Consider the following 16,822-nt stretch of genomic DNA (forward strand, 5'->3'; position numbering starts at 1 on the left):
AACCCTATTAGTTAGGTTGCTTAATATTTACGCTAAGTACTCTTTAAAATACCAGAATAGGGAGGATGGTGTAGGTCTAAGTTTATTAGATTGATCAGTATTGCTGAACTATGAAATATTTTTTTTGTATACAGGTATAACAGAATAGCTTTAGTGTAGTTGTTGTTTTAAACTTGAGTATGAACTTGCAGACTTGCAAAATGCAGCAAGATATTTTAAAAAACAGTTTTGTTGATTAAAAGACACTATATCGGATTCATATCGGTATCGGCAGATATCCAAATTTATGATATCGGTATCGGTATCGGACATAAAAAAGTGGTATCGTGCCATCTCTAGTTTTGTGTAACTATTTTTAAATCCCTGTAGAACCTGAACCCTGTAAGCTAGCGCAATAAAATTTTTTGCATATGAAACCGGAGGAGTTGTACTTACATCTTATGCCATCAGCTTGTCCTGGGTCACGGTTTCCTTCCACATATAGCTTTGCAAAAATTGCATAAAAAGCGCTTGCAGCAACAAAAACATAATATTCCAGAAACACGCTGCCATCCGATCAGCTGTTCGTAACACTTCCCACATTGAAACAGAGTCAGCGCTAACTATTGCATGTCCGCCATTTCCTGCCCGAAACCGGAAGTGACGTCATTTTCGCAGAAAATGTAGTTTTTTTACTTGTAGGCCTTAAAAGCCTATACTGGTGTTTTTATAAGTCATGTTTGACTTTTCTGAATAGTTTCTGGGATACTTAGAACTCGAATTGCACTGCTGGAAATAGTTTATTTTGATGCACCTGCTGTTTTCTTTGCAAATTTGCATCATAGGATTGTTTTTCGTTTTTCCTGCAGTATATAAAAATTGCTGTATCTCCAAAATAAAACTATGAAGACACTCAAAATAAATTTCCTGTTGTTGTAAACTATTTTTTGCAACTTTTTTGTATTTAAAGTTTTGAGGGATAAACCTCTTAAATTTCTCCAAGTAGAAATATATGTAAAAAAAAAAAAATTTCAATTTTTTTGTAGTTTATTGCACTTTTTTTGCAATTAATGTAGTTACTATGGACTTAATACATACATATTATTAAAATATGGGATATAACAGTTGTATTGATGTATAGCAACTTGAAATGCTCCCACAAATGGCACTACAACATGTAAAAAAATAATATAAGCTCTGGCGGACTTGGTTCTATGGTAGGTCTTAAAGGGTTAAATAAATATCGTCAAATAATCGAGATCTCAATTTCAGTGAAAATAATTGTGATTATCATTTTTGCCATAATCGAGCAGCCCTACCACAGAGTGCTGAGCATCACAAATTTAATTTACCATACCAGTGGGGTGAAGAGATTTATTTCAAAATCTGTACTAATATAGCCACGAGTATCCCAAAAACACTGTGACTTTTAAGTTTACAAATTGCATATCTTGATTCTCGCTGGAATGCAATGTTAATGAAGCAGACAAGACCTTTTTTTCTTTTCATTTCAGCTACAGGTTCAACTACAACTACAAGCTCTGCAGGTAATTACAGTCACTGTGCACATTCGTGAGTTCAGATGTAGCCAATTCATTCCAATAATCAGAAAATCCACCTAAAAAAAAGATCTAATAAGCAAGAGAATCTATTAGTTACACAAACAGTGGAAGAAGAAATCTTCTGGGGACCAGTGGAGGAATGCAATCGTTATTATAAAATACCTCCAAATCACAATATTCAATATGTTTCCAAAATGAACATCTGGAACAGCTTTGTGGCCAAGGTAACTGCAATAGTAGGGAAAGGTGTTCTTCATGGAGTAAGGAAGACACACAAATGAGAACTCACATGTGTAGGCTACAACAGCACTACATTCTGATTGATTCTACCTATAGAATAAATGACTGCTAGGCTGTTATAGTCTAACAAGTGGCAACATTGTATGCAGTTTTATCCCGAAACATGAAAAACTATGCGAATTTTTTGTGTCATTACTTTTTCACTTGGAAAGACTCAGTGAAATAAAGGCTGAAGGCAGTTTTGTGAAAGTAAAAGTTTTATTATAAAGCCCTGCTTGACTTAAATAACAAGAGGACAAAAGGAAAAAAAAGAGAATTACGGGTTGCAAGATTTTTGGTGCAGCGGGAATTGTGTGACTTTTTCTAGTTGGGCAGTCTTTGAGTTCCTCCAGCAAGAACAGCGTGCCTTGGCAATTAATATGTTCTGATAACACATTCAAAATAAATTAGCACAAGCGAATAAAATGCTCTTCCTTCTAGCATACACTCTCAGTGCATCAGGAATGTTTTTGGCAGTAAACTGACTACTGCAAACCTCAGCAGACTCCACTTCCCAAAATTGTAAATCTGAAAAACTAAGCCCTACAAACATGGCTTAAAAAAAAGTCCACACCTTTCCATTGCTAACTTTACACTGCATGTCTTTAGTAAATCCCAACATGTTTTTTTATTCCAGAAATGAGCTGGCACTGCCACAAACCTTTAGTAAATCTGTCCCTTATGAACGCATTGTCTGCTTGAATTTATTATGTGGGGGAAAAAGACCAAAGCAAACAAACTAAGTCTTCCGTTCAGACCAATAAAACAATTTCAACCCTCATTCACAGGGAATCAGCAATGCAAAATAACTTTAGCCAAAGATCATGTTTGTTCACTTCACAACTTAAAATGAGAGCTGAAACCTCTGATCCCACCCAACCAAAATATCAGGATGATCGTAAAGCCAGTCACCATGCAACATCAATATATGGGTGATCTTTAGCGGTCTGGACATTCTTCAGAGGGAGGGAAAGAGGGCAGTATTAGTTTAATTTTTGGTGATGCAAGTCTAATTTCACTGCGGTGAATATTTATTTAGGAGGCCCAGGTTTATCCACTGGGAGGCACCTGCCGTGACAGTGGCAGCCAGGGTAAATAACCCCCCAGGCATGTATGCAGACACACAGATACCCACAAGACCCCCCACCCCCTCACCGGCGGTCCAGATAACAACCCCGAGTCAACACTGCCTCTTCGCCTTTGTTTTCTCTGCCTCCCTTCCTCTCTTCCCCTCCCACGTTCAAGTCCCTGCGGAACTGCAAGGACCGGGGCTGAAAAGGTGCAGGGATGAGGGACAGAGATAGTGAAAGAGAGAGCAAAGGCAGAGAGAGAGTGTATGTGTGAGAGAGAAGGGCTAAATTACAGCATGGGAATGCAAATGAGTGTATTTTATTTGGGGGGAGCCAACGAGGGCAAGCAGGCTTTATTTTCCAGGCAGGAACAGCCCCCCCGTGGCCTGTGGATCAGTTGCAGCAACGGCTAAGAGAAGAAAAACGAACATTCTCACTCTGTCTCTTTACTTGGGGAGGAATAAAAGAAGAAATACAACAAATACAAAACCCACAACTCTCAGAGGCTGGTGCAGTCATAAAATAAAATGATATTTTTCTATGCTCTCACGCCACCTCCTCTTCCCATCCCTCCTCAGCTCACTCCTTCCTGCACCTCCTCCACCCAAAGCACAGACACTAAAGTTGCTGAAATATAGGCACGCAGCCTGACCAAACACACCACTGCCACCACCGCCACCTCCCCCATCTGGAAAAACAGAGTGAGAAAAGTGAGCGTGTGCAAGAGCGATGAGGATGGAGGAAGCAGGCTGAGCCAGCAGCAGGTGGTCTCCAGATGTGGTGGCTCTGGGGACAGGCCACTCTAGCGCTGTTAAGGGCGACTCAGAGCTCCATCCTTCCCCTTTTTCCTTCCATCGCTCCTCCTCCCCTTTCAGTGACAGGAGCCATCTGGCCTGGCAGAGAGAGTGGAGCACAAAGTCCCAACCCTCCCAAGTGTGGCCCCTGTGTGCCACTCAACGGAGTGCACGAGTAAATAAAATGCATGCACATACGTGCACAAAATACCTCCTGCCTACCTCCCCCCAACCCCCAAAAGCTGTCACATGGCTATTAACCCATCGAAGCTGCAGCCCAGCTGTGCTCCATTACGATAAATACACTGGGGTCATGGGGTCCTGTCAACCAGGAGTCAGCCATCAGATACTATGAGGTGTCCACTTACAGCCTTTTAAAGCTCACTTTGCTAAAGAGTTACAGCCATTTTCATCATCATAGCCCCCCCCCCCCCCGCTTCATCGCACTACACCCTCTGAAAAGAAACTCCCACCCACCTACTCATCCACCTCCCTCTACCATGGCAAATGATATTTTACACTTCCTGTGGCAGCACAGACCTCTTCCCCACAAAATATAATACCCTGAAACCTACTGTAACCGGAGTTCGCATTTTGGGCGCACAATTTGACACCTGGAAAACCTGACACCTTAAAGCCACAACGACGTTCCCACGCAACTTGTACGCCGTCACAATTGATGCATTTCACTCAAGCTAAAACACAATTACCCAGAGGTAACGGCGTGTTCCCAAATATGAGTTTAAAGCAAAAAAAAAAAAAAGAGGCTTTCCTGGAAGACAAACAATTTGACTTTCTCTTTTTTTCATGGGAAAATAAAATATCTTTCTTCTCTCCAGTTGTCAGTCATTATGACTCTGTTAAGAACTGTTGCTCATAAAAAAAATAAATAAATAAAAGCCGTTTGAACCCCTGGCTGTTTCCTGTAGGAACATTTGTAAAGCTTGAGAATACCTTTAAAAGCATTCCTGCGTAATTGTCTGTGCTGCAGTAGAAATCAGGAATGGAGGAAAATGGACCAAAATGAAAGGAAGCAAAGGTAGCAGCCAATGGGAGCAATGCAGGGTCAGCGCTGCCTGTTCTCTCAGGTATTATTGAACAAATAAAGCACTCCATCTCCTATTAGTGTGTACAACATAGGAAACAAGGGATGAGGGATTCGCTGCTGAGCAGATTATTTTGGTTTATTTGTTGTTTTAGCATTTGCTCTATGGCAGTAAGGAGGATGTTTCACATCTTTGTCCTCTGGAAAATCAGTATTCACTTACTTTTTAGGACGGCAAATGGGAAACAAAAATATTCGACCGAATTTTTAATTTCTACCCATTATCCCTGCCCATTACAAATAAACTCACATGGGAAATGTTCTGAGAGCCTCTGCTGTGTTTACTGGCAATTGTGCTGGATGAATGGCAACCGGTAACATGGATTTGCAACACGGGCAGGAGATCAAACCACAGGACAAAAGACTAGCCCGGAAGACAATAGAGAAGCACAGAGGACCACATGGGGAACGAATGACAACTGATCGATCAGGATGACCACAACCGGCCGAAGTGCAATTTTTACTGGAAGAAAATAGGCCTCACAACAAAAAAGGTTAGTACATCAGCTAGGCAATGAGATCACCCACTATATGGTGGTCAGAGAAACAAGTTCTTCCAGGAAAAAAAAGAACAGAGATTACTGTTACACCTTTAAAAAAATCCTGTTGCTTTCATCTGTCTTCCTAGGTTTTATTCTTCATCCTCTGTATTTCTCAGTGTCTCTCCTCCTCCCTCCTCCCTGACCACAGACCATGAAAGAAGTAAATATGTGCACGAGGTAAAGCAATCGGTTAACCTTTGAAATACCCTGGCAATGAGATCTGCCTCTCTTTACTCTTTTCAGTTGCAAAAAAAAAAAAAAATCGAAGAAGAGGAGAAAAAAAACACAATGTTGGCCACCACTTCAGAGGGGATATTCAATATCCATGAGCTTTTTCATTTCACACTGATGAATAATTCAGGGTGACCTGCCCACCACTGAGTGAGAGAGAAAGAGGGGGAGGGATAAAAAAAAAAAGAAAAAGAAAAAAGGAGAGAATAACTGGGGAGGTATGCAGAGGTAGTTGTCTGCTTTAGTGGATGCAGCTGTTCCTCTGTGACAAGCACAAAACCAGTCTCCTCCCCAGCTGCTGTGGAGAGAGGAATAATATACAGCGGAATTGACGACAGATAATTGGGGAGATTATATCAAAGCGCTGCCATTCTTGCAGCACGAGCAGCAAGCGCACGCCGTTGCTATCCTGTAAACAAAACTGCCATGGGATGGGGAGACTAGTAGAATAAACATGACAATGCAGTCTCTCGAAATAGCCAAATTATTCTTCCCACCAATCATAACAAGTCATCAGACGAAGACCCACAAAAGCTGGAGAAAACCCCCCGCACATACTCACACTGTATGCATCGCACCATCGCAGTTACCTTTAGCACTGAGGACGACAGCAAATTGATCACCACAAAATAACAGAAAATTCTCTCAATAATGAAAAACACACAAACTTGAAGGGTAATTACAGGGTAATTGCAGAGTATAAACAAAAACTTGTGTTGCAAACCCGTAATACTTAAATAGGCCTATTGACAGTACTGACTGGCATTTATCAGCAATGCAGAAGAGCGGCAACATAAACTTTGTGTTATTTCGGAGCAGGAACACCTCTGACCCTGCGCAGAGGTCAGCTGCAACTATCGCACATATACGCACAAACACACACTCAAACACTCAAGCTGTCACAAGCAGGGGGAGACCAGCTGTTCCTCATTCGCTCGAAGGCTCCATTCCCTCCACGGGTTGGCTGGCTTTGCAGAAACCATTAATCCCTCTGTGAACGCAACCGATGGTTTGGAAAGATCAACCATGAGAAAACACAGAGGGAGGGGTGAGTGAGGATGGGGCTCGAAAACACTTTTTTTTTCCTTCAATTTTTTTTTCTCTCTGAAATAAATACTGAAGTGGAAAAATAGATTTGTCGTATTTCCTCGGGGATACAAACAATACGGATTTTTAATGGAGATGGAGCAGCAGACAGTTCATGTAACATCTACCAGGTTTTAAAGGAAACTGGAGATACATGACAGAGAGACTGCAAACAGGCAAGTGTCTAAGAATCCCAAAGTTACTGTGAAGCACACGGGGTAGGAAAGTTTCTTACCGATTACCACCGATCATGTGTTTTACTTACTACAGAACAAATTGTCCAAATGTTATGAGTTCATTCAGTTTGTTGCACAATTATTTTCAATAAAATTACAGGTAATAAGCACAAAGGCTACAATTACTACACATTTACTCTTTTATGTGAACAAAAAAGGGAAAAAACGAAGAGTTAGCACTGAATAAATTGCTCTGCAGCTTTAAAGTAGTGAGGGTTTTGCATGTGCGTTAATACAAAAGCACATATAGATGCTTATTACAGCTCCACATAATAACTCCGTACTGACGATGTGTGAGCTGAACCTTCTTGTCTGTCTCCCTTCATTCATATCAGTGGGATTAGCGAGGATGACACACTGTCAGCAACACGTGATGCTTGTATAGTAGCATGCACAAACACATACATGTGGACAGCAGGCTTCCACCTCTCTAATTCTGCGCCTATTCCTGCCTTAAGCTATTAGCCCTCCACAATAATAATGTGTAACCCATAATTGCATTAAGAACAAGTAAGGAAAGGGTAAACATGCAGTTCAGCCAGGAAGTATTAGGAAAGTTATTTTTGTGTTGCCTTAACACCGCAGGGCATTTGAATTTAAAGAAAACGGAGCCTGGATCATACATGTTTGCACATACACATACACATCAGAAAAACAGACGTTTTCAGCTGTGCTCCAGTAGCTCGTGATGTGCCTAGTTTTTAAGTTAGCTGATATTTTTTTTAAAGCAGAGCTAAAACAATTCTACTGCAACACTTCCTGACGGCACTTTATATGTATAGTAGATAGTGCTAGTAAAAGGAAGAGAGAGACAAATAGAGGAAACTTAAGGTCTTGTCTCTGTGTCCTGCTGTCAGCTTCATCACATTCAGCCATCCTGATGAAAATGAGCACTTCCTGCTGTTGAGAGACGGGCATCTGTTGTCTGTGTGCATGTGTGGCAGCATGGTGGATTGTGCCAACCTCGTTCATTGTTCCACCAGCGCGCACACACACAGCCATATATCGTAATGCATGAATATCTGGAGTTATGCATGTGTGACCATGTTAGCTATAAATCAAAGCGCTTTGCTCCCATAGAATCAAAACCAGAGTGGCTACGCAGGAAGACAGACGCTACCTTGTTGCTAAAGCATTTGCAAGTACTAGTCTAGGGCCAAAATGACACACAGGGAGTTGTTTCTTTCCACCTAGCTAGGGGGAAAAACATGTACGAGTGCACAGTGAAATCAACGTTTAGCCAAGGACAGCTGAGTGCACATTAGGCATGCATCCTCGTGAATGTCCTTCCAAACACAGGCAGGGAAATTAAAATCCCATTCAGGCCCCCCATGGGAACCATGCACTGGAAGGTTGCATAACTGTCAGCCACAAACAGCAATGGTTTCCTCTCAGAGGCAAAAAAAAAGGTGATCTGCTGTGTTTTGACTACAACCTGGGCACCGAGTGTGTCACCAAGAGAACAGACTTATTCAGGTAAACACATCAACTGACACATCCCATATGGCTATGAGGCGCTGCTGCCAAGTTCTGGTCTCACTCCTCCCTGTAAGTTACAAGCTCTGCTCCCAAAATATACCCCGTCTCCTCCCCACACTGCCTGCTAATTCTCCAGCCCAGAAAAGTACAGCTGAAGATGTTCTGCGGATTATCTCCACAAGGAAACCACGTGCAAGTGTCCACCTTTGTTAATCTACTGAGCACGCACACAATTCAGGCTACAAGCCAATCGCACATACAGCCAGGGAAATGGCTCTTCTGCTTCACGTGACACTGAAAGTTTCACCCACCTGTGCCGCTCTGTGGGATGCCACTGACGGACAACTCCATGGCCAATGCAAGTGCTTCGAGGCCCTCTCCCTACTTAAGGTTGAAGGAAATGGTGCAACAGAGCTTGACTCAACCGTTTAATGCCATTATTAACACTACTTACAGCTTTAGCCAACCAAGACAGCGCCCAGCGGAGAGGAGGCAGGGCCCTCCCACCTGCACCTACATCTACTTAAATATTTTAAGAAAGCACCGATTTCACTTCTGCTCATGTCTTTGTTTTTACAACTCTCCTTGGAGAATAAATTTGAATTTAATGGTACGATAATGTAGATGCCTTCACGCTATGTGTGAACGTCCACTTTAATGTGAGACGATGAAAAGGACAGTGCTTCGTATTGGGAGGATTTATTCAGGACGTGTAAAAGGAATTACGTGTCAACTTTTCATCAATATGCATGTTTTAACATAAAACGCCATGCATGTAATGCGAGAGGCTCTTCACAGATATACAAGCGCCTCTGCAGAAAAGTGACTAGCAATTTCTTGAGATGTACACTGCTCAGGGGGAGCGGGTGGGTAAAAGAAATGGCCTACACCGTCTTATTGTTTTCACTCAATTATCTCTGCAAAAAAGTAACAAGTTAAAAAAAAACTAAATGTGTATCTGCCTCTGATTACCACTGAAACCTATGTTGCCTGGCAACACACAATTAAGAAGTACGCTTTCCGATCAGCAGCAAGGGCCGCCCATTATCAGATGAAATTAGTGAAGCAACAAATGTCAGCGCCATGCAAATGAGTTTGTTTGCTAAAAGTGTTATGGGTACGTTCGGCCGTCGCCGTGACCTTGGAGAGACGCGTACATTTCCGCGAAACTGCGAGAGGAACCCTCCTGCCTCCCCCACATCTCCTTCTCCCTCTTCTGATTCTCACACCTCGCTTCTTATTTCCTTGACAACACATGAAGGGAAGCCACTTCATAAAAGTCATTACTCTATAACAAGTGCAGCGGCCCACGGACCCATTAGAGAGGCCGGCAAGATACAGGGTTACACGGCTGAAAACAAGGTTAAAAGATTTAATTCCTCCCTAAGCTCATCAGCTCTCATCAGCCGGGAAATATATCAACTAGTTAGAAGGAGAAATCAAAATAAGCTGAGATGATGCCTCATTGGAGAATTCACTTGCAGTATCTGGACATAAAACGCTACCTCACTACTTGTGTTAGCCTTGTTTGAGGCCCATTAATAACTGTATTTCCGCAGATCTAAATATAAAAGCACACTTAGGAAAGCTCCAAAAACATATTAATTTAGTAGTTATTTCCTTAATGGCTCTGTCACTATGAAAAAAGCTATAATGAAATTTCGAAATGAACATCAACTGCTGTTTATTAGCAGTGATTTTACAATCTAAACTGTATACTGCTTCTTGGAGCATGTTGGAAAACGTGTACAATGCAGATCAGTGGACATTTACTTAATAAACTCAATATATTAGTTAAATTTGAGTTTATAACAAAAGAAACACTCTTTTAGTTGCGCTGCACTGGAAGCAGGATTTGAGTGGAAGCGTGGAGTCTATAAAAACAGTTACCTCCTATAGTCGACGCAAATATACATCCAATTAGTGTAATTGGATTTGAGGCGGTTAAGCCCCAGATTAGGAGAGAGTGCAGCGTAAAATAGAATGACAGTAGCTCTGTATCAAGGAAATAAACTTTTACATATAAGACAAGCTTAACATTGATGCAATTCTGTCACTTAACTCACTCTGTCTAATATCTTACACTTAAATAATCAAAAGTGTTTAAAATGTGCTTTCTAACTTCACCAAATCAAGTGCAGGCAACCTTGAAAAGCAAAACGGAGCTGCAAACCACTCCAAAAGCACATTCGTGCCTGAAAATAATTCTGACCAACAATTTTAAAAAGAAATAGATGGAAAAAATGTTGACCTCAATAAAAGCAGTGCTGCTCAAAAGAAATATTTCAACTTGATGATGAGACAGGATCCCCTCTGGCAAATGACACAACTCTCTTGCAATACATGTATAAATAGACCCCTCCGAGCATAGCTACTTAACTTGTCAGATGCATCTTGCATGCTACTCCTCCATTCAAAAACACTGTCAGTGTGATTTTTTTCCTAGTATGCCAAAATCCATGTCAAAATATGTAGAACTAATATACAGAAGAAAATTATTACCAACTTACAAAAAAAAAGGTTATTCAGCAATAAGGATGGAAGGTTTGCATAAATTAATGAGAAAAGTGAGGTTGGACATTACTTGTGTCAGGCGTAGTGACCATGGTTGAGACTATGACAGGTGGACCGGTGCGGCGTCCCACCATCTTGTTGTTGTTAAGGTTTTGCGCTTGAAGAGTGGTGGCAGAGCTGACGGGAACTATGGTACTCTCAGGAGCAGCATTGATCCCCTTGCGGAGAAGTTGTGGGCTGTGAAGGGGGCTTGCTGCTCCTACAGGTGATGCTGGGGGAAAGTTGGGGGCTCTCTTCATCAGTTCCATCGGGGAATAGGAGCCAGAGAAGGTTTTAGGTGCAGCTCCAGGGGTGCCTGGAGCAGGTGGAGGCTGGTTTCCGAGAGCAGACATGGCAAGACCGGTGTGGGCATTATACATGGAGAAGGGTCTTCCCTGAGTCACAGCACTGCTATATCCTCCAGGGCTGACTGGAAAAGCTCCAGGTGCCAGCGGCCGTGCTCCTGGGTAGGTGGTGGTTTCCAGGAGATGTTGGGAGGGTGCGCTGCTCGGTCTTCTACCCAGAAATTCTCCCATTCTAGGGGAAACTGTCTGGACAGTGGTGGGAGGTTGCTGCATCAGGTTGGGGTCCATAGTCAAACCCTGGGGCTGCACGTAGAGGTCATTGCGATGGCTGAAGCTATTAGATCGGGCACGTGTTGCCGTCCCAACTGTCTTGCAACTGAGCACCACTCGTGACAGAACACGGGCCTGGGCCAAATTAGGGGCCACAGACCTAACATCATGGTCCTCCATCATCCCCAGTGTGGAAAGGGAATCAAAGCCATGTTGCAGCAGAAGTGTAATTGTGCTTTCAGCCAAGCCTTCCCCTCTTAAGAAAGCCAAGAAAGCAGGGTCCACCATCTTCTTAGGGTCTGCAGCACTGGGTTGGTGAGGAGGCAAGGTGGAGACCATTCCAGCTGTGGCAGCCACCATGGCTGAGCTGGGGTCATAGTTTGGATCATAAGGCAGCCTCTGGGAGGCTACAGCTCCGTAAGCCCTGGGGAAAGCTGCGTCCATTCCCTGAGAAGCTGGATCCACCAATGAACTGGTGGCAGCTGGCTGAAGGGGATCCAGGCGCAAGCTGTTGATACTGTTGTAAGTTTGACGAGCAGACAGCGGTTCAGCAGCGTAAACAGGAAGCGGGGGCTGAGCCCCGAAGATCGCAGTAGCGGGAGAGCTGCCACCAATACGCTGGACGTCTGGGATCATCTTAGATCCCAGAGTTTCCCTGTACAAACGGCTCAGCTCATGAAGCGGAGGGGGAGGTGGTGGCGGAGGAGGCGGGGGAGGAGGGGGAGGAGGAAGAGGCGCGGGTGTAGGTGTAGAAGCAGAGGCCAGTAAAGAGGGTGTGGCTCTTGCTTGTCCTTGATCCCAGGAAGACCTAACCCCCCCAACGCTGGGCCCATAATGCAAGGCTGATCTGGTGAGCAAGTGCTGGTTATCCCTGTAAAACCCAGACTCCTTAGGTGGATGACCAGATAAGGTGGCGTCAGTGAGGTAATAATCCTGAGGTGGTGCTGAGGCCCGGCCTGCCATTAGCTCCTTGAGGTAGAGACTGCTGCTTAGGTCAGGTACAGAGGTTTTCTTCAGTGGTGGCTGCCCATGCTGGTCCTGCTGGATCTGTCTGTATAGAGAGGAGTGGAGGACTGGATCCCGTTTTTCCCCAAGATCTAGGTGACCGTGAAACCAAACGTCTCCGTCTTCCCCACACAGTGCAGAAGAATTTCTACACCCTGCAATGTTACCGCAGTAGTGACAGCGACTTGCAGCCCTATCGTTCTGGCCTTCACTCCATTCAGGACCACGCTGGCTCAGAGAGCCACCAAAATACGACTGTTCACTTGAGTTAGGCATCAGTGAAGACAATAAAGAGGGCAGCTATAAAGGCGGAAAATAGAGCCAGGTGTTGTATTTCAACTCTCCAGTTACACTCAGCCCCAATCAAAAGAGAGGAACAGAGAGGAAAAAAGGAAAGGTGAAGCAGGAGGTACCCTTTTACCTGATGTGCAACCGAAAGCCCCCCTCCCCTCTCAGTCTATGCTATCATGTAGCTCCCTGCTGGCAACCTATTTAAATAATTCAGTCCTGGAAACATGAGAAATCTGTGGGGAGAGAGGCCCAACATGATAAAAACACAGAAAGAATACAAACACACAGAAAATTAACACACCTTTAGGTTGCAGCTCTGCTCCATTCTACTGCAGAGGTCATGCTTGTGCTGGGTATCACGGTTACTTTCCAAGCTAAGACTGAGGGTGAGAAATTGGGGTTAAAAAACACATGCTGGACAATGGCAGCAGAATGGAGGAGGGGACAAGGCGAACTAATCCACTGGGGGTTGATGCACGCCATTGGCAGGCGTAGTCTTCTTGTCCACTGCGTTTGCCACAAGGGGATTAGCATCAAACTAAAACCTGCTTAAATCCACTGCCCCTTGTGACATCACTTGAACTAGATAGTATACACAGCCAACATACTGCTGATACCTCTGGATGTGTTTATAGAGAGTAAAGCTCGAGTGTTTACCGCTCACCTCTCCATTGGCTTGCAGCCGGTATCCCTCTGGGCATTAATGGATCTTCCCAAAGGGACAGAGGAGGTTGGGGATTGACATGGTGTATTTCCCTTAAGAGAGGGGGAGGAGATGGTTACAGTGTCCAGTCACACAAGTACTACTGTGGGCCACATTTTATTTAGTGACTGGTAGAAAACGACAGGAAACCACTGGGCAAGTTGACATATATGAATGCCTATAATCAGCCGTGTTCTAATGATTGTTTTCGTCATGACTGATTTATACTACGATGAGTAGTGTCTATATGGTCCTTGTAATGCATGATCCTAGAGACACCTACTGCAGTAGGCTGGTGTGTCAACATAATAGTATCTCAACTGTGCACAAGGCACTGAAAGAACATTACAGGTGTGTAGCAGAAATCTAAATACGTGTGAACTGAATTAGTGCATTATTACATGGTACTAAGCCACTATATCTATCAGTTTGTCAGCAGGAATTCTGGTCAATGTGAGCCATCACAATATCATCTGTGCGCGTCATTTTTATCCACTCACAGAACTTACACTTTGCTACTGCACACCAGATGCGCAGCAGAGCAGATGTGGCTTATGAGATGTCACCATCAGCGAGATAACTGCCAGTGTTTACTTGCTGTGATAAGAGCAATGCAAACAGTGGCAGGAGGAGAAGAAAGGAGCTTTGATAAGTGTCTGATAGGAAAAAAGGCCGATAAAGTGAGAGGCTGCCAGTTTTGACTTTACCTCGAAAACAGATAATGTGAAATAGGACAAGGAAGGAAAGGAAGGGAAAATGACTGGACTATACCGAATAGATTGTCACATCTAAATGTCTATAGGATTGTTTCTGTTCTGCGTTTTACCCATCAATGAAATAGACACCTCGGGTTTAAAGGAATACCTTTTGCTGCAAGTCTCTAGTGACATCATCTGGATGCTTCTGAAGCTAAGACACTGAGACAGCGTGACTGAGACGGGCTAAATTTATTCCAGTTTAAGACTAACAAGAAACTGCTATAATGCTGTGTCTCTTTATGTTGTCCCACTACCTGTCAAACCGCAGAGCCAAATGCTAGAACCGCCTTGTTTTCGACTCCAGGCTTAAATGATGCAATAGTGATAAAATATCTAAACAAAACCAAAAAAACAACAAGAGAATTTTTAATTATGGAACATCTGAATCAGAGAGCATTAAGTAGGTCAAACAAAGAAGAAATCAGAACAGTTTTGTTTCTGCCTGCAGCTCTGTGCAGCGCATGATGTCGCACATCTGAAGAATGCTTTCTTTTATTAGAGGTAACCCATACCTAGCAATTTCCGTGCAGTGATTTCTCAGTCCTGTACTCTCAGGTCTGAGTCTCCCTGTAACACACCATTAATCACTGTGTTGTATCTCTCTGCGGCGATCGCAGACAATAACTTCTTTTAATAAGCCCCTTTCAGGGCTGTGTGTCACTCAGTTCCCGCTTCCTGACAAAATATTAATAACAATAATAAACATCTCAAGTACGGTCGGACTGGTGTTGCTTACAACGAAACAAGGACGTGGCTTATCATATCTCCCGCAATCTATTAGCAAAAGAAGCTGTGGTAGCAAATTCATCTTGTGCATTTTCCCTGACAAGCCTTTCTCTCACGAGAGTTGCTCCATAATTAAGTGAGCATACTACACTGCACTCATCAAGCAACAGGGATCCTGTGTTTGCTTGTATGAATAATACAATAAAGGGAAACTCCAAATTTAAACACTGGATATGTGGTGAACGGCATCAAAATTAATGCCAAAACCTCGGCTTGCTAGCTCACAGCCAGTCATGCGGCTCTGTGAAAGATCTCTAGGTACAATGTGTTGAACAGACGTCCAGCAACAGTCGTGCCTTTGGAGCAATCTGGCCATCTTTCTAGGGCACAGGACGCTAACGGCGGGACTTGGCAGGCAGTGCAGGCAGAGATAGCTGCAGAATGATTTAGATAGCTGCGACTCTACAACTGCTGATCCATTAAACTTTCATAGGGACTTCATAAATTAAAACCATGACTGGAAGAACTTGAAAATTCTACTCAATTACTGTGATTGTACAGTATATTAAAGTTTTAACGAGCCTCTGGGCCTTTTCTCACTCAAACACAAGTGCAGGCAGGAAGGAGGGGCGATGAGGAAAGAAAAACACATGGTACCAATTCTGGTCTGATGGCTTTCAGAGGGTTTACATCTGCTGTGTTATCAAGACGCTGTCCTCTGCCTCTTTACCACCTCGCATCTCTGCAGTGCACGGCTCAGCATGTTACAGATTTCAAGGATGGGAGGAACGCAGGGCAGAGAGAGAGCCGCTACAGGGCAAGACCTCAAGTAGACTTGGTGAAGCAACTGATTAGAGTTTTGTCTTCCATTTTAGCAGGTTGGTATTTTCCATCTTTGCCTTGTGCACAGCCCCACGCTCCGCCTGCCTATCATTATCAAGCCAGTGGCCCATACTGCATCACAGATGGGGCAGACAGAAGGGAGAGACGACAGCCCGCTTGCATTTTGGAGCTGCAGCTGAGTGAAAGAAGAGGGAGGGAAGGAGAGAGCAAGAGAGAGAGAAAATGTAATTTTTCTCTAAGTCGTTGGTGAAAAATGATTTGGAGTTCGGCTAAATGAAAGAGCGCTTTTTGTAGTTAAAAGCAGAGATGTGGGGGAAGGGTGGCAATATTCGTATGCGCTGAACGCTATAGAAGGCGAACGTTATTTATTTTCTGTAGTGTTAATGCATAGTGTATAAAGGTCAGTACGTCTTTTGGCACTTTTTATTTAAGAATAGCCGCAATCTATGTTTCATCTCCCAAGATAAGCTAGACTACTCATTCATCAGTGTCTTAGACAAGCAGCTGCACGTAATCCTGATAAAACACCTATAAAGAAATATAATGCAACAGATTTCTTACCCTTAGTGATTAAAATTTTAGCTATAAAGCAAAAGGAGAAGGACATAAGAATTACAGCAATTTTCAGCCAGTGGATGTGTTGTCAGTGCTGCAAGTGATGCCAGTGCTAGCTAAAAGAGACTTCTGCGGTAAATCTTTGTCGAGCCTATAGCACCAACAGTTCACGACACCATTACCGGCATTCAGGACTTTGTGTGGTTTTTAATCTGTTAATTACCTCATGGTTGTGTCACAGTGTTTTATATGTGGTACCAGCCACAATAGGAACAAATAAGATGCTTTTCCCTCCTGGGTCCTCCACTCTTTTTTGGGGGGTCATTCCCTTACGTACATTCCAATAATTGCAATTTCTGCAATCCTTCTCCAGGACATATTTGAGTCCTTATATTGAGATAATCATTCCTGTTCTCTCACTGACAAATTCAAAAACTGCAGCAAAAAATT

At 43.4% G+C, this 16,822-nt stretch overlaps 1 protein-coding gene across 5 annotated transcripts in view; it reads right to left on the reverse strand.

Annotated features, from left to right (window-relative positions):
* The window catches only part of LOC146703341 (C-terminal-binding protein 2), a 99,973-nt gene that overhangs the window by 36,237 nt on the left and 46,914 nt on the right, over positions 1–16,822 (reverse strand). The window contains exon 1 of one of the 5 annotated variants that reach the window (XM_085466525.1): positions 10,948–12,787. The exons of the other annotated variants lie outside the window; for them this stretch is intronic. Within the exon in view, the coding sequence (XP_085322651.1) occupies positions 10,948–12,772 (1,825 nt within the window). The 5' untranslated portion in view covers positions 12,773–12,787. Of the gene's footprint in view, positions 1–10,947; positions 12,788–16,822 lie in introns of those variants that run through there. 5 annotated transcript variants of the gene reach the window in all.

This window comes from Copadichromis virginalis, linkage group LG8 (assembly GCF_057382275.1).
Source record: "Copadichromis virginalis isolate Kocher_CV1m ecotype Utaka linkage group LG8, C_Virginalis_male_GT1.1, whole genome shotgun sequence".
NCBI classification, from domain to species: domain Eukaryota; kingdom Metazoa; phylum Chordata; class Actinopteri; order Cichliformes; family Cichlidae; genus Copadichromis; species Copadichromis virginalis.